The 18,155-nt window shown below is 57.0% G+C and overlaps 1 protein-coding gene across 2 annotated transcripts; it reads left to right on the forward strand.

Annotated features, from left to right (window-relative positions):
* Positions 1-5,256: 5,256 nt before the first annotated feature.
* On the forward strand, positions 5,257-17,939 carry PGF (placental growth factor). 2 transcript variants are annotated; one of them, XM_049612474.1, is made up of 7 exons: positions 5,257-5,678; positions 6,916-6,958; positions 11,281-11,477; positions 12,235-12,311; positions 14,418-14,447; positions 14,553-14,615; positions 17,144-17,939. In XM_049612474.1, the coding sequence occupies exons 1-7, from the start codon at positions 5,604-5,606 to the stop codon at positions 17,169-17,171; spliced, it is 513 nt and encodes a 170-aa protein (XP_049468431.1). In that variant the 5' UTR covers positions 5,257-5,603; the 3' UTR covers positions 17,172-17,939. The 2 variants fall into 2 exon arrangements, with proteins under 2 accessions (XP_049468431.1, XP_049468432.1); XM_049612475.1 differs by lacking the exon at positions 14,553-14,615 and having other exon boundaries at positions 5,258-5,678.
* Positions 17,940-18,155: the final 216 nt, after the last annotated feature.

Genomic DNA, 18,155 nt, shown 5'->3' on the forward strand with positions numbered 1-18,155 from the left:
AGCTGGGAGGGCAGGCGAGGGAGGCAGCTCTGGCAGCCGCTCGTGAGCCCGATTCCTCGACATCAGCCTGCCCAGTGGCTCCAGTTGGGGAGGGGCTGCCCCCCTCGTTGGGTAGCCGCAGCACAGCAGGTGCCTGGCCTCTGGATTTCTCAAGAGCTTTGGACACCACCGGGATCTGAACAAATGCCCTCCCTCAAAGCAGCCGTGACTGGCCAGCCCTCCAGCCCCTCTGGTTTCAATAAAGCTCAATCTGGGACTCAGCGTCAGAGAGGCTGCTGAACACGAGGTGCTGGCTGTGGCCCCAGAGCCTCCCTTTGCCCTTGGTGGTCCTTGACTCTGCTGTCACCGCTAAGCTAGGTCCCTCCGTTAAAGGCGAAGGCCGAGCACGCACAGAGGACCCCTTTGTCATCCTCTTAGCGCAGCTGAGACCAGCTGGCATTTTCACAAAGGGCTTTACTAAATACTAAGGGAGAACAAAAGGGAAATAATTACAGAAAACACGAAAAACCCAGCCCTGGCTGCCAAGTGCCCAAAGTACAGGTTTCCGATCCTTTGGTGACGACGCGTCGCCCCAAAGGCCTGGGACAAGGCGGCGGGCACCTTGCCTGGCTTCCCTTGTTCGCAGCCCTCGTGGCGGGTGCCATCTTGTTTCCCACCCCTGGGAACCGCTGGATCACCCGTGGGCTCTGCTTTGGTCTCCTTTCCAACTTGACCCCACCCCAGGCCCCCCACTGGGTTCTGGTCTCTGGCCAGAAGCATGAGCCTTGTCCCCCGGGGGCTGGCGGGGCTGTGGTGACCAACCCAGGGCGTGATTACATAGTAATGGGAGGTTGTCCTCCCACACTTAACCCCTACAGAGAGGCCCACCCAAGTTGTATGGAGCATGGGGTCTCGGAGGGCTGCCTCTGAAGACTGAAGGACAATTGGGTAAGGAATGGGCAGACTTGGGACGTCTTCCCTGTAGGGAGAGGAGAGAGTGCTTGGAGGATTGATCCAACTCAACAAACATTACGTGTGCCAGGCACTGGACAAGGTGCTGGCAATCCAAGGGTGAACAGGTGTCTGCCTTCTCAGACCTAGAGTCTGAGGGAAGACGGACAAGCAGCTGGGCAGTGATGAGACTATGAGCCGGGTGCTGTGATGGAGAGGCAATTCAAGGTGCTGGGAGGACCTGGATGAGGAGGGCCTCACCCAGTGGCCGGCAAGGCTATCAAGCCTGCCTGAAGAAGTTCATGGAGATGGGGCGCCTGGGTTGCTTAGTCAGTTAAGCATCTGACTCTTGGCTTCGGCTCGGGTCATGATCTCATGGTGTGTGAGTTCAAGCCCCACGCGGGGCTCCGTGCTGCTGATGCAGAGCCTGCTTGGGATTCTCTCTCCCTCTCTTTCTACCCCTCCCTCCCACTCTCTCTCTCTCTCTTAAAATAAATAAATAAACTTAAGAAGAAAAAGTGCATGGAGAGAAGGAAAGGGGCTCAGTGTTAAGGCTGAGGTGGGCCCACAGGAGACCCTAGCCCAGGGGGTAGGAGGAGAAGGCAGATGAAACTGACCAAGCAGCTTCCTGCTGGTGACCTTGGCTAGTTGGTGGCTACAGCTTGTCCGGCCTATAAAGTGGAAAGGCCCTCGGCCCAAGCTGCCGGCTGCTGCTGTCCCTGCCAGCCAGGAAAGGAGAGATTCTAGTCCTTGGAGATGCTACTTCTCACCCACCTATGCCACAGCCAGGTCTGGGGCTCAGGGACAAGGTCACAGGGAGTGTGCTTACCTCGTGCCACCTGAGACAGATGCTGAATTGTCATCAAGGGAGTAGGAAAAGTCACAGTTGGGAAATAGTTCAGAGGATCAACACAATGAAAAGGCTAGGCCAAAATGGGAAAATGAGTCAGGAAGCTGAAAGGCAGGAAATTGGGATGGGTCGAGGCAGGTGTTTTCAGGCTAAAACCATGACTAATGCAAGGTGTGGGAAGCCCGGTGTGCTGGGACGGCCTTGGGAGGAAGGGGCCTGCCTGGCAGCCTGGTGTGCAGGACTAGAACCCACAGCTTCTCAGGGTGACTATTGTCATGGCCCAGACCCTGTGTTTACCTATATTTGTCCGACTCCCTGCGACAGGGTCGGCTCCAGGCCTGGGTGAGGGCTGCTCCCTGCCACACATTGTCAACCTTGCAGAGTCTGTCAAGCACCCACTCTGCTCCAGCAAGGGGAAGCCTCCGAAAAACATTCAAGACACGGGCCCTACCTTCTAGGTAGGTAATCTGGTTGGCACAGAAAGCTTATGCCCGCTGGACAGAACTTGGAGAAAGACTTAGGCTGACCCTCACCTTGCTGCTTAGTAGCTAAATGACTATGGGGAAATCACTTCGGCTCCCCGCCTCTCCATCTTCCCATATTCTAAATGGGAATCACGAAAACGAGCTCCCAGTGTTATGGTGGCATTCAGCCGAGCTGATGTGGCTCAAGCGCCAGGCACAGCGCTTGGCCCATAGTAAGTGCTCACTGAACACCATTTCTTTCCCGGCGACGACGCGTGATTGCGGTGATAACCAGTCCCCTGTGGAGTTTCGAGCATTGGTTCTGCCGGTGGATCTACTCAAAAGGCCTTGATGACAGCTGGGGCCCGATCGCCTGGATGGTGATGGGGAGAATACAGGGCACAGGAGGCGGAGGAAGGAGTGCGCATGCATTCACTCGGACAAGCCAGTCCCTCCATCGTCCTGCTCCTCTGCAATTGGCAGAAGCAGAAAATTCTTTATTTTCTATCTGTCTCATGTCCGTGATGGCAAAGACCCTGCCCTGTAACAGGAGTGTTTTTGTATCTCTAATAAGAATCCAAAGTTGAATCAGAAGTCAGGCTGTTAGTCCTGACTTGCGACAGGAGCATTATTCCCACTTGGGACGGAGGAGGCAGTGGTGGTGGTGGGGGGGGGGGGCTCTGAGAAGTACCGGAAGTCACTTTAGGTTATGCGGCTGGTAAGGACTGGGGCCATGATCCAGGGGAGCAGAGCCACCAGCATGCCCGCCTGGACTGGATGTGAGCAAGAGTGAGCTCCTGTCTAACCCATGAAAATGTTGGGTCTCGCTGCTTTCGGCCCCCAGCCTACCGTAGCTAATTCATCTCACAACCCAAGAAGCCAGGTTTAGAAGGGTGCGGTCCCCAGTTTAGTGACAAAAACAAAAAACAAAAAACAAAACACAGGCACACTTGTGGGAACCACAGACATGGTCCAGGCATTCCGTTCGCTCAAGAGTGTAGAAGGAGGGTACAGCATCCCCAGCTGTCTGTACCTGTCCCTCATGAACCGAAGCCTTGAGGGAACCCCTGCGCCACACCCCCAGCACCTGGGCCAGTGCCTAAAGTATAGTAGGACTGAAGCAATATGGGTCAAATTAAAGAATGAATACAAACACATGCACATAAATAACATATGCATCCCTATACACACATTTACAGGCAAATATGCCCAATGCATAAGTGCTGAAAACATTCAGTTATAGGCAGCCATATACAATACAGATATTTAAATATACACACTCATGCACAGCACATGCTTGTGCCCACGTACACAAATCCAAATCCAAAATAAGAAACACACATAAACACATGTGCTATGCCCACACAGACATTATGGACAAACATACATGATCCAGGCATGCACGGATCTGCTCACCCCCATACACATGCACAGCAATGCCCAGACACCCCCCACCATGACCCTGGGCCCAGGAAGGAGTCTGTCAGCTCCATGAGTCCTACCTAACATGCTGGAGCTCGTCAGAAAGTTCCTTGCAGCCCCCGCTTAGCTGGCGGACGACTGGCCCCTGGCTCTTGGACCTCCGGGCTTGGCCAGGCAGGGAGGCAATATCTCCGGCAGCCCCGCGTGGGTGGGCAGGCAGGCAATGGACACAGAGGTCACTGGGGTGAGAGCTGGGGCTGCCCTGGCCTCTCTGCTCTTGGCTGGAATGTGAGCAGTAAGGGGCTGCCCCCCAGGCCTCTCCCCTCCCACAGTGCCCACCAGCCCCAGGCCCAGGCCAATCCCTGAATCCTGTCGGGTTCTTGCAGCCAGGGAGCTGTGCATGGAGAGTGGTGGGGTGATGAACGCTCAAGGACCATGGCAGGGCGCACACAAATGCACAGAGATGCACAGTCATACACAGAAGCCGGTCTGGATATTTATCCACACGCAAAGACACAGGCAGGCATACAAATTCCCAATCCTACTGAAAGGCACATTCAGACGCTTCCAAACACACCTGGAGACACAGAAGAGACACGTACACACACGTAATCACTCAAGCATGCAGAGATATGAGAGACCAGACCCACACACAAGCCGCACTCGGACATACATACGGCAGACATAGGCACGCAGACCACATGGACCCAAAGCACATGTGGATCTCCACAGTCACGCACCAGTGCCCACGCGTGCACACACAGACGCACACAGATCCCTAGAGGCAGACCCCTGCTGAGTCGGAGATTTCCGTCTCCTGGGATCCGGAGGAAATGCTGCACTAGGCCACTCTCAAACCACATGTAGCGGCCTGAGAAAACTGCCTTCCCACAGGAGGAAACAGTGCTGAACCCTCAGCCAGGTGCCCGCAGCTGGGCTGCCCTACTGTCTGAGTGCCTGACCAGGAGGATGGTGCCTGGGGTGCAGACACAGTTCTGGAGTCACGTGGCTTGCATTTTGTTTCCGTCAATTCCTCAAAAACACACGCGCGCACACTTTTCAAGAGCGCATGTACATGCGCGACGTATACCGGCAGGGGCACTCTGGGAACCTCAGTTTCTTCATCTACAAAATGAGGTTAACAAGCCTTTCGCCCCCCGGGGATTGTGGGGACGGCATAGGTGGCACTGTAAAAGGCCAGACCAAACTGCTGCCTTCCTAGGGGTCTGGAGTTGCAGTCTCTTCCGGGGCCGCGACAGTCAGGAGCCTCCCTGGCAAATGTTGCGCTCCACTACCTGGATGCCCGCACCCACGCCAGCCCAGAGGAGCGGGAGCGCAGCCGCCGGCCCCTCTCGGGGTCGGCCCTGGGTGCCGCCTGGGTCGCGGGCGTCCCGCGGGAAGCTGCGGGCTGGGCGGCGGCGGGGCGGGAGCGGCCGCCGCGGGGGCGCCCCTTCCGCGCACTGCGGGCCGGGCGCTCCCGGGTCCGCGCGGCCTCAGCGGCAGCCACCCGAGGGGGCCGCTCCCAGGCCTCGTCGACGGTGGGCGGGGCTGGCCTGTGGCCCCGCCCCTCTCACGGCCCTTGAAACCCAGTCGCCAACAGGCTGCAGTCCCAGAAGGGAGCTGCTGTCTGAGGAGGAGGCTGCCTCTCCACTGGCCTCCACGAGAGGCCCTGGGGTCGCGCTGGGCGCCCGAAGGGACCTCCCCAGGGACCCGCCTGCCCCACACCGCCCCGCCCCGCCCGGCGCTCCGCATCAGGTGCCCCAGCCCCAGCCCTACCTGCGGACTTCAGGCTCCCGGGGCTTCCAGAGGATGCTCGGGCCACCTGCGGTGACCTCGGAGCAGCAGTGAGGTCCTCTCCTCCTGTGCCAGGGGCTCCCCCAGGGGGCCGAGCATGGTGGTTTTCCCTTGGAACCTCCTGGCTTGGGACGTCTGAGAAGATGCCTGCCATGAGGCTGTTCACTTGCTTCCTGCAGCTCCTGGCTGGGCTGGCACTGCCCGCTGTGCCCCCCCAGGTAAGACCTATCCCAGCCCCGGCCTGGCCCCCCCCCCCCCTTATCTTCCCAGCCGCCAGCACTGGGGGCAGGGGCTCTGAAATCACAGACCCACTCCTGGGAGAGGCACCTCCATGGATGTCCACACACTTCCCAGGAGCCAGGCTGGACCACATCTTCTGGGAGAAGACCTCAGGCTGGGCTGTCCCAGACTCAAGCTCCGGGGTCTGTCTTGGCGGGGGCAGGGAAGCCACAGGGAAGGGAGGGAGGTTTCCTGTCTGGCCCCTGGAGCCCTGGTGGCTTTGCTAAAAGCATCTCTCCACTAATCCCAGGCGGGTCCCTGGCCTTGTGGTCAGGGTCGAGGCCCCATGACCAGGCAGGCGCCCCCAGGACCTCTGACCTGGCCTGGTGGAGGGGAAGCCAGCGGAACAGGCCATTGGTGGGGAGGCTGGACCCTGCCCCCACCAGGGTTCTGGGTGAGCCCAGGGCTCCTGGGTGGGCTGAGGGTGAGACAAGAGGTCCTGCTGTGCCCTCTTTCCCGGGTGGGCAGTCAGAGTTCCTGAGTGCAGGGCCTGGGGAAGCGAACAGGGCCCTTTTCCCAGGAGCTGGGTGAGTCTGGCTGGGAGCCAGCTTGGGCAGTGAAATCCTGACAAAGCCAATGAGATCCCTTCCCACTGCACTGTCCTGCTGCCCCAGGAGTCCCCAGCCCCAACCCAGGAGTGGGTGGGCTGGGCAGTCCTGCAGGGGCGGAAAAGCCCCACTACCGGCCACTGCCTGCCTGCTGCAGGGCTGGCCAGAGGTGTAACGTTACCGGCAGCACCAGCTCATGGCGCCACCCGCTCCAGCCCCTCGGCTCCCACCAGCTGATCACCTCCTCCTGCCCCCCGCCCCCATCCCGGGGTTTTGGCACCCAGCCAAGGCGGGCTGCACAGGGCCCAGCAGTGCTGGCTTGGGGCTGGGGAGAAGGGAGACCCCTAAGGGTTGCAGGATCTTTGAGACATAGAAGGCAAGGGTCTGCAAAAGCCTGTAGCCTTCCACCCTATCCAAATGAGGAAACTGAGGCCAGAGAAAAGGGTGGGATCCACGCAGGGTCCAGTGAGATCTTAGTTGCACTGGGAAAGAGGCGGCTCTGAGACAGGGCAGAGCGTGTGCAGCGGGTGGCAAGGAGCTCAGAGGGGCCTCTATGCTCTTGTCAATTCGGCCCCAGAGCACAGAAGCCCAAGGTGGACCCCTCATCTCTGCCCTTTTCTGTCCACAGCAGTGGGCCTTGTCTGCTGGGAATGGCTCATCAGAGGTGGAAGGTAAGCACGCTGGGCTGGGGGTGCACGTGCTCACCAAGCCCGCCCCTCCCAGTCCTCTGCAGAGGATACTAAGGCGCTGGCATGAAGGATGGGTACAGGCTGGTATGAAGTTGGGGAGAGTCTGCAAGCTGGCTGACATCCTAGCTGACAAAGTGGGCAGGGCTTGAGAGATCCTCCTCTTGTGACCCAGGAGCCCAGGGAGGTGTATTCCTGGGCCAGGGTCACCCAGCACGCAGACAGTGAGGCTGGGGCCAGTATATCCAGGGTTTGTTCAGTTGGCTCGGAGCCCCTTCCCAATATAATGTAAGGAGGCAGATGGGGTCTTGGAGGGCAGTGTAGGCAGTGAGTGCCAGGAGCCATACTAGGGATCCAGGAGCTGGTTGCCGTGGGCAAGCCATCAAGAGGATTAGGGAGGGGTGAGGGGACCTTCCCAGAAGCCCAGCCCTGGCGGAGCTGCAGGGATCTGACCAGGCCTTTCCATTGATTACAAACAGACAGAACATGAGTCGTGCCCTCCCTGGCCCCTCAGCTCCTCACCCCCGGGGTTGCATCAAGAGGGAATGTTCAAAGGGTGTGTCTTTTGCCAAAGGGACATACGTGCAGAAAGCAGGAGGCCCGTACCAGGCCCCCTGTCTCGCTCCTCCCTCCCAGCCTCTCTGAGACGTGCAGCAAAGCCACACATCGCTACTGAGGCTTCCCCTCGTGCTGTGGGAGAGGGAGCGTGTAGGGACGTGCACACGCACACTCGTGGTAGCCTCTGAGAGCTGGGAACACCCTCCCCCTGGGCCCTGTCTGCCTGGTGGCCAGCCTCTCCTGGGCACTGAAAAGGTGGGGGCAGGTAGCAGCCCTTAACTTCACTGACACTCTCCCTGTCACCCCGCTGTGCCCGCTGGCTCTGGCACAATATTATTATTCTCTTGGGACTTGGGGAGGGACCCATCAGCCGTCTCCACCCCATGACCTTTTTGATGCTTTTAGTGTATTTCAGCAACAGGTACCAAAGAAGTCTGAATTTCCTTTTCCTTGTCTGTAAAATAGGAACATTAGATTACATGATATCCGACGTTCTTTTTCCCAGAGTGTGGGATTCTCTGACTCCCACGGAGGAGACACAGGAGTACATATCTCCCGTGGCCAGGGGTGAGGAGGCTTAGAAGTGTCAGTTCATTAGAGCCACTGCCCTGTCATCCTATCAGCCTAATCAGCCAGGGAGCGTGGACTGTGGCCAGGTGAAACACCATGAGTTTTGGACCCCAGTTACCACAATCTGAAAATGCCATCCTCTCCTGCTAACATCAGACAAGAGACAGAAGGGTCCGTACTTTGCAACCATAGACGTTGATTTTTGCTACTACTATTCATGGCACTCGTGTTGGGCAGTCCCTCTAATTCTGCGCTGGCCACGGGCTGTGAACTGGGAAGGCATTCATTTTCTCCCCATTTTATAGATGGAGAACCTGAGGCTCAGAGAGATCCTTGGGGCCACCTAAAGCCTCAGACGCGCCCCCGTAGATGTGGCAAAGTCGGGGTGCGTAGAATCGGCCTTCCCCGTGGCTCATGACCGTGCAGGCATGAGCAGTGTGTCCCTTTTCGGCAGGCTGGCTGTGTGCCCCGCCAGTGCCATGGAGAGGACACCTGCCGAATTCAGGCTGGTGGCTGGCGGCTCAGCCCAGCTCTGCGGCCCCTCCCCAGGAGCTTGCTGTCAGGATTAAACACTTCCCTTCCTGTGTCTCCTGCATCCCAGGTCATGGGCAGATGGAACCAGATTGGAGGCTTGCCGCCAGGGCTGGCGAGAGATCGCCGAGAGCCCAGTTGCGGCCGTGGCCGCAGCCTCATGGAACCGCCCAGCCCTGGCCAGGTGACTGACCGAGCCACAGCCTCGAGTTCCTCTCACCCCCACCCCGCCTCCGGAGCAGGTCAGGGGGCCAGAGGAAGTGCTCGCAGGAGCAGCTGAGCAGAGCTCTTTCCTGAGGGGCTCAGCCCACATCTGGGAGCGGTCACCACACACCTGGAGCCAGCCCCTTGCCCACCCCCCTCACATAGCCCCCTCTGTTTCTCCCACGTGCCCAGACAGTGGCCTCCAGGGACGAATTGCCCTTTTTCCTGGTGCCTGCCAGGTAAACCAGACAAAGCCCGCCTCCTTCTTAGCCACCGCCCCCGCCGCCCCTTCCCTTACACAGTCTGGTCATGTGGCCCATGGAGCCTGGGTCCTGATGACGTAGTCTGCATGGTGGGGTGTGGGGGCGAGGAAAGGAAATCCCTTCTGCCGCCAAGGCCCAGGCAGCTCTGCTTAACCTGGCCGTGGCCCTGGCCGCCCGGCGGGGTGGGAGCCTGTTCGTAGAACGGTAGGGGCTGAGGTGCCCCTTCTCTGCTGCTGTCCCCCTCCCTGATGGCCGGTGCCAGAGCAGGAGACTGAGCTGTCTGTGGCGCTTTGGCAGCCGGCTGTCCCTCTGCTGTTATTTATGTTGTCCACGGCAGAGGTGAAACATTCAGAGTTACATAGTGCTCGTGGATTTTAGACTAAACATGTGCTCGTGGAGTTACAATAGGGAGGTGCTCCTCTGACCTTGCACTGCAAAGGCTGGCGCTTACAGGGAGAGGGGCTTGTGTCCCACTTGTGTCCAGGGAGAGTATTCCCGTGGCTGGAGGGGTAGGATCAGGGCAGGCATCTGGTCCCCCTCCTATCCCCAGGCCCAGCCCCTAGTGCTCCCTAAGCAGACAGGGCAGAATGCAGCAGCAGACGCCCAGATAAGCACGGTTTATTGCCTCTGTGGCCGCCTTGGCCAGCTCCACGTGGATACACTGCCTCGGGTATTTTCCACCAGCTTGCAGCCTTTCCCGAGGGCCCCTGCTAGGGCTGAAGTTTATTTTTCCTCTGAGATTACCCTGAGACTCACGGCCTTCCAGGCTCAGTGGAATGGACTTCGGCCCCTTCTGCCTCCTAGGAAAGGCCATGGAAGGAAGTGAGGGGCTGCTAGGAGCGGCCGTTGCTCTAGGGCAGAGGCTGCAGGGTCCCCCAGGTGATCCAGCTTCCCTGTCCTTCCCCATCAGCTGAGGACAACCATCAGGTATAGGGCAGGATGACCCAGAGTTAGAGATGTTTCTCTGCCCACAGTCTCAAGGCTGGGCTGGGTTGCAAGCACAGAATCCCAAACCATGTGTCAGAGCCGAGAGAGACCTTAGCAACCATCTATTCCCAGCCTTCTCGTTTTTCCCCAGCTGAGGAAACTGATATACCCAGAAAGTTTAAGTGACCTCCCCCAGGTCACACAGCCAGTATAGGACCAGGACTAGAAGCCAGGTCTCCTAACTCTGGCTACTCACTTTCTGGGAGCCTCTGTTTGGGACCAGGCCCCAGGCCTTCGCCTGAAGGAGCATCTTTTGAGAGATTCCAGATGAGCTGACAAAAGATCCTGGTCACAACCACTAGGATGTGGTGGGGGTCAGGGATGTCCCTGATAATCCTCAGTGAACTGTCATCTAATCAATCAATAATTACCTAGCCTATTTTTACTGGGTGCTTGGGTCCCTGTCCTCATGGAGCCTCGACTTGGTTGTAAAGGAGATAAGAGCCACTAGTGGCCAGGATAAGGTAAAACCTCGGGGCCAAATTATGCTCAAAGGAGGAACATCTGTTCATACTGGGAAAGTTGGAGAAGGCTCCGGAGAGGAGGTGGGATAGTGGGCTTTATTTGGTTAGGAACAGGAAGGGGACAAAGAGCACATCCCAAAGGTGGGAATAATGGTGATACAGCCGAGCTTGATGTGAGGGCTGGTCCCACTGAAATGGAGAGTGATGTGGACAGCGCACATTGCTGGCCGTGGCCTTGGCTGCCGAGTAGAGGAGCTGGCTCAGAGAGGGGCAGAAAATAAGGACTAAGGGGAGGCTAACCCTCCCTGTGGGACTCTACAAGCCAGTCATGCAGAACTGACTGTTCTCTACAAATTCCCCAAGATCAAGGAAGCAGTCGATCAGGCCTGAGAAAGGCCCAGAGGGCCTGAGGAGCCCCCAAGACACACGCTCCTCAAAGTTCCAAGGGCGCCACGGCAGATGTGGGTGCCTGCGTTGAGAACAGAGCAGAGAGGCCAGACCCTGAGAAACTCCATTCCACTGTGGTTTCTGTCCAGCTAGGGGTCCAGCAGTCCTCCCAGAGGCATCATGTCAGGAGTTCAGAGCACAGAGCTCATACAGGCTGGGGGCTTCCTGGAGGAGGGAGTGCGGGCTGAACCTGGAAGGCCCTGCGGGGCTTGGGGAGCTGGCACTGGGCCTTTGAGGGGCAGGCTCCTCCTGACTTGACCCAGCTGTCTGTGCCTCCTTGTAGTGGTGCCCTTCCAGGAAGTGTGGGGCCGCAGCTACTGCCGGGCGCTAGAGAGGCTGGTGGACATCGTGTCGGAGTACCCCAGTGAGGTGCAGCACATGTTCAGCCCCTCCTGCATCTCCCTGCTGCGCTGCACCGGCTGCTGTGGTGATGAGAACCTGCACTGCGTGCCCGTAGAGACGGTCAATGTCACCATGCAGGTAGGGAGGGGAGGAGAGCAGGCCAAGGTCCCGGGACCGGAACTGACTCCGAGGCCCCGGCACTCCCCACCCCAGCACAGTGCTCCCCCCTTCCCGAGCCCCGTCCCAGCTTGGAGCCCACTCCAAGGGCTCTAGCCTGGTCCTACCCCATGACCCAAGGACATCTGGTGGAGCTTGGAAAGGAAACCTGTTCAGATGCAAGCAGTCCTCGTGTATACCAGGGGCATTCGGTGCCCTGAGCTTTGCGTGTGTGCACATGGGCACGCGTACACACACACACACACACACACACACACACACACACCCCTTGTTTATTAAGCACTTGCTAGTAAGGCCAAGCCCTGTGCTAGGTGCTCCTAAATGTTACTTCTGTTACCTCAACACGTGATCCTTCAAGGCAAGTGTTATTTACATTTCACAGATGAAGGGCTTGAGGTTCAGAGCTGGCATTTCACCGGCTCAGCAGGTAGAAGAACCAAGACTGTACGTAGGTCGCTCCGACTCCACAGCAGAGTCTCCCTTCCTACACTATTGCCATGCTGGTGGCCCCGGGGAAGGAGGGACAGGGGCCTCCCTCAGATCCACATGCAGGTGGGAGGGCTGTTTGCCCCCGACTCAAAGCACAATGAGAGTATGCGATCCCAAGGCTGGTGGCAAACAAGGAGTCAGGTCCCGCTCCCGGGGAGGGGGTGGAGAGACTATTGGAAACCCAGGGGCCATCCTCCAATCCCGGCCTCAAACCTTTCTCTCCTGGAAGCTCCTGAAGATCCACTCTGAGGACCGGCCCTCCTACGTGGAGCTGACATTCTCTCAGCACGTCCGTTGCGAGTGCAGGTAGGTCCTCGGGGAGCGGCAGGGACAGGCCCTTCTCATTTGGGAGCCTCAGCCCAGTGGCTGCCCATCCCTCCCGCGCTGTCTTCCTGGCTGAGGGAGACGAAGGAAATAAGGGACCAGTAGCAGCTGCCTTCTGTGCTCCGCATCAGCCAGTTTTGCCCGGGGAAGTGGTCCCATCAGCTGGAACACAGTTGCCTGAGAAGCCACAGGGGCAGAGGAAGCCAGGGTCCGTCCCAGACTTGGAGGGGCTGGGGGTGCGCTCTCCCCCTCCCTGAGGTGGGAGGGGGCCGCCACAGCCCTGGAAGAGGTGCCTGGGGCTAAGACATTGCTAGCCTGGACTTAGTCCTAGGCCAGGCTGGCGCCCAGGGAAGGGGCGACTGGACTGAGGGGCACAGAGAGGGATACGCTCTGGCAGGAGAAAAGTGGCAGAAAGAAGGAGTCAGTGGCTTTCTTTAAAGCCAACCTCCGCCTGGCAGAGCCTCTAACCAGCAGTCTTGCTGCCTTTGCCCAGAGCACCCTGAACATTAGTTACCAGGAGCAGCAGGCCTGGCACTTTAACCAGGCTCAGGGAGGAGAGAAATGGGCTGGAACCCATTCTCCTGGTGCCCTGGGCCATACATAGATGGAGGCACCAGACTAGAGGTCCCGAGCCCTGACCTGAGGCCAGAAGACAGGGGGAGAGGCACCATTTATTGTGTGCACCTCTTTTGTGCCCCACACTAGGCATGAATGTTTTCTCATTCATTCAACAAACATTTATTGAGTGCCTGCTGTATGCCAGGCACTGCCCTAGATGCTTGGGATACAGTGGTGAGCAAGACAGACAAGGTCCCTCCTCTCATAACAACCCTAGGAGGCAGGTACTATTGTCATCCCCATTTTACAAATGAGGTAAACTGAGGCTAGTCAGGGAACCCCAGCCTATATAATCCCTAAGCCTTCCATTTCTCATGCTGCCTCTCATGGCCATAACCACATTCTTCAGGAGCCTCACTGCTGCCCTGGGCTGGGCCCTGCCTCCTGTCCAGGACTCGGGCCACCCCTTTTGGACCAGAGCCCAGGCTCTAGGCCCTCTTCACTCTACCTCTATTGGAGGCCCTGCTTCAATCCATTTCCTCCTTTCCGTCCTGGCCAGGGCTTAGTCATGTAACAATAGCTCAGTAATGAACCCTCCTGGGCACAGTGCCAGATGGTGACATTTCACCTTCTACGTCACCTCTGCCCTCACAGCCAATCTTTTGGGGCAGGCAGACCGAGGAGACGAAGGCTCACAGACCGTCTCTGACTGGCCCAAGATGGCAGAGACATGATCAGGCAGTCCCTGGTACCAAGATGCCCTGGTACCCTGCACTGGCTCCTAAGGATGACAGCCAGCCTGGGGCAGCATTGCCCCGGCCCCAAAGCCGACTGTTACCATACTGCCCACGCCCCCACCCCTGTTCCCAGGAAAGACGGAGGCCCTGTTCCCTTCCAATGGGTTGGGCAACAGGGACACCTTTCTTCTCACTTCTGGGCGAACAGCCACAGCCCTGGAGGCAGAACTAGGACATGCCTGGTGACTGTGGGGCTCGTGCTCACCTCCCTTCGCGTCACCCCCTCACGCACTCCCCCTGCTGTCGCCTGCAGTGTCATACATCCCCAGGGTGGGGGTGGCCGTTGTGCCCCAACAGGCATCCTGAGCTGGTGGCAACCATCCTCCAGTCCATGGCTTTGCCCCTCATTCGCTGTCCTTGCAGAAACTCCCAGCATGCACTCTGGGAGGAAGGGCAGGTACCAGGGAAGGAACTGAACAGAGAAAATCAGCAGAGAACAAACCCGCAAGTCCACAGACTTGATGCCAAGAGGCTGAGGAGTGCACAAGGCTGTGGGAAGGGGCCCCAAGAGGAGGTTCCTAATTCTAGCGGTGGGGTCACAAGAGCTTTGAGTGGAAGCTGACGTCCAGAGGCCTCTGGCCGTCCCTCCCTCACTGGCTCCATTCTGCCCCCTGGTGGTCTCAACACTAACTGCAGGACCAGGGCTGGATGTCCGAGAGGTGCCTGGGTGGCGGGGAGCCCCCTACTTACTGGCTTCCTGATTGTCCCCTGGTCTCTCTGTCTGTTTTCCCAGGCCTCTGCGGGAGAAGATGAAGCCAGAAAGGTAAGTGGCCTGGCTGGGGCTCCGGGCTATTCTCGGGCCTGCCAGCCTCTGTCCTAGCATGGGGGCCCCCAGCCACTTTGTCTTGACGCTTTTGGCTTATTGCAGGAGGAGACCCAAGGGCAGGGGGAAGAGGAAGAGAGAGAAGCAGAGACCCAGAGACTGCCACCTGTGAGTGCGCGGAGGGGGGGACCAGGGATGGCAAGGAGTCTGGGCCAGAGGGGGCCCCTGCCCTGCCAGCAGGGATCAGTGGTCGGGAAGGGGAAAGGCAAGGCCAGGGCAGTCTTGGGGCAGAACAGGCAAGTGTCTCCTAGGGAATCTAGGGCCCAGGAAGCATCAGGGGAACTTGGTTCTTCATCAGGCTTAGCCCTGAGTCTCTTCATGGCCTTTAGCGAGTCACGTGACCTCTCTGACCCTCATTTTCCTCTGTGTGTAGAAGGAGGGGAACATTCAGTCATTCTACACACATCTCCCAAACACTTACTGTGTGCCAGGTACCTCCATGAACAAACCAACATGATTCTTGCTCCTATAGTGCTTCCATTCTAGTGAAAAATATTCTCACAACTGAAAACACATCTGGGGCTACTTCCTAGTGGCCCTGTGAAGACAGGGGTGCTGGGGATGCCGGTCTCCTGAATGTGTGCAGCCCTCGCTTTCCCCTTGGGCCCAGGCATGGACTTGGGGAAAGAGCCGGCAGTGTGGTCCATGTGCACCGTCCCCGCCCCCAGCCCCTGCCCGGCAGCCCCACATAGAAAGTGTCCCGTTCCTCCATCTGCCAGGACAGTGGTCCTCAAACATCTCATTTGGGAATCTCCTGAGAGAATTTCAAAAGCCCACGTGCTCCCTCGCTTCTTTTTAAGTTGACATTGAACTTGAAAGATCAGAAGTTCATCAAAAGTATAAATAGGTACATAGGATATCGTTTCTGGCATGGTATAAATATTAATGTTTTAATAAAGTCATTATAGAAATCTTTGGGTACACCCTATAGAATCAGCCACCCTAAGAGTTCCCATCACGCGCTTAAAAACAAATGTGAACGCTTTGCTTTAATAGCTGCATGTTTACGTTGCTTCTTTTTAACTTGAACCTGTGTTTCCATTCTGCTTCCCCCATAGAATTTCAGCCCAATTTTTTTGTTGTTGTTTTTTTGTTTTTTTAATGTTAATTTATTTTTGAGAGAGAGAGAAAGACAGTGTGTGAGCAGGGGAGGGGCAGAGAGAGAGGGAGACACAGAATCCGAAGCAGGCTCCAGGCTCTGAGCTGTCAGCACAGAGCCTGACGCGGGGCTTGAACTCCCGGAGTGTGAGATCATGACCTGAGCCGAAGTCGGATGCTTAACCGACTGAGCCACCCAGGCGCCCCTAATTTAATATTTTTTTTAATGTTCAAAAGTCCATTATGTGTCCCCTTGTCACATTTATCTGCCATAACAATGGTGTATAAATTTGAATTGTTTTCATTTTCCTGTGAACAGAAAACTCTAAACTAAGTCCTTTCCTGGAATAAGTTATCACGGTAATTATTAGTAGTACCAGTTGATCAAAACAGCACAGATATGTCATATTTTAATAAATGTTAAACATAAAAGTATAATCAATCTTACAGGGAATGCATCTCAATGAGATGATGGTGGCTACCTCTTTTTAATTAGTTAATGAATCCACTAACGAATGTTACCTCCTGCCAGACTGAGACAGGATTCAGCATTAATTCCATTTTCATTTTTTAATAGAGGGAAAGGTTGAGAAACCATGCTCCCAGAAAGAAGTAAATGGGACTAGATGTCATACAATCATTTGAACTCCTTCCAAGTTATTTGCCAAAAGCCTCAAGGTGATCTGCTAACAAAAATTACTTCTCTTGGCTTATGAGCTGACAGTTCGGTTAAATTGTTCAATTTTGTTGAAAGCGAAGACTTGGAAACCACTTGACTTGCGAAAGCCTTGGTTACCTGGTCATTGGCCATATCTCCTTTTTCAGCACCTACATGGATATCTCAGGTTGTTCTTTTGGTCACTGTCCCCACCCCACTAGTTTTACCCTGGGGCAAAGTACTGAGCTGGATTTGGAAAGGACAAGATGCTTCTTTCCTTCCTAAAGGGAGCGGGGCAGTTGTGACCAAGGTGGTGGGGAAACAGACCTCAGGCAATTTCTCATGCAGTTTTCAGGCAGAGGACGTGTGGAGGCTGAAAACTGATTCTCTTAACACCATCAATACTCACATACCCCTTGGACAATCTTCATGCACATCTAGGGTTGCCCGTACCCCTGTTAGAAGACTGTGGTCCTCGAGTAACCGGAGGCATTATTGCATGAAGCCAGGCTGGGTTCAAAGTTGGCTCTGTCACTGACTAGCTGTGTGACCTCGGGCAAGTTTCTTAACCTTTCTGGGCCTTAGTTGTTTTTTGTTTTTGTTTTGTCTTCTAAAGGGTCATGATAGCAGGGCCTTCCTCATGGGATGTTGTTAAAGGGCAATGAAAGAGGGCTTAGCACAGGGCTGGGCACGTGGGTAAGTGCTTGGTGAAGGGTAACTCCTAGCGTCTTGGCCTCGGTGCAAGCAGAGACCCAGGAGTGCTGCAATCTCCCTGTGCTCCCTGTCCAAGCTTTCCCTCCAGGCCTGTCCCCCCTCCCATAGGAGGGACCCTGGCCTCACAGGGTGCTGATACCCCCTTTCTGTGTTTGGTCTCTGGCAGGTGCGGCAATACTGTTCCCCGGAGGTAACCAGCCCCTCAGAAGAGAGACAACCCCCACCCGGCTCCTGTATTTATTACCGTCACACTCTCAGTTACCTCCCTGCTGACACCTGCCCTCTATTTATTAGCCAATTGTATCCCTGCTGAATGATTTGCTTCCTCCAGGATGAGGGGCAGGGAGGGACAGGACCCTCAGGAATTCAGTGCCTTAAACAGAACGTGAGAGAAAGAAAGAAGGCAGCCACGGACCCATGTGTGTTTCAGCTGCGGGAGAAGCGCGCAGACGCGGCTTTGTGAGGGGCATGCCAGGGCCCGGTGGGCTTCCCCGGAGCAGGAGACAGAATGGGACCTGCCTCCTGTTCCGACCCTGGACCGCGTGGACCAACAGCGCTGGCTTTGGGAGCCCCTCGCCCCCGCAGGAGCAGAGGAGCCTGTTCTGTCGCCCGGGCCCAGGCTGGAGGGGAAGGCACGCCGGGGATGGAGGGGTCCTTCTGCGTCCTCCTCCTCCTCCTCTGGGCAGCAGCTCCGCACCCTGGAGATCCGCCGAGTTCAGCCCCAGAGAACGATGCTTGCCTGGGGGCCTTTGCCACTCCTCGCGCCCTAGTCTGTCCTGACGTCTTGCACTGCTTCGTGCTGGGACATTGTTCTTTACGGTCAAGGCATCACCACCTGCCCCTCTCAGGGACACAAGCAAAGAGGCGGCCCTAGGCCGGACGTGGAGCAAGCCGCCCCTCGGTGGCTGTCCGGCTGCCAAGCCAGATTCTCTTGAATAAAGTATTCTAGTCTGGAGACAGCTTTCCCAGGGGAGTGTGTCTGCCGCAGCAGTGGGCCTCAACGGCAAAAACGTGGAAGCAGGACAGGAAGAGGGAGGCTGCGCTCAGGGCAGCCCTGGGGCCAGCTCCGGCCTCTCCTGCCGCACCCTGGAGTGTCTTCTCCCCCGCTGCTTCAGGCAAAACCCTGGGGTCCGCTCCTCCCGTCGCGACGGGTTCCCAAGATGTAATCTTGGCCTCAA

The sequence above is a fragment of the Panthera uncia genome (assembly GCF_023721935.1).
Source record: "Panthera uncia isolate 11264 chromosome B3 unlocalized genomic scaffold, Puncia_PCG_1.0 HiC_scaffold_1, whole genome shotgun sequence".
Lineage (NCBI taxonomy): Eukaryota > Metazoa > Chordata > Mammalia > Carnivora > Felidae > Panthera > Panthera uncia.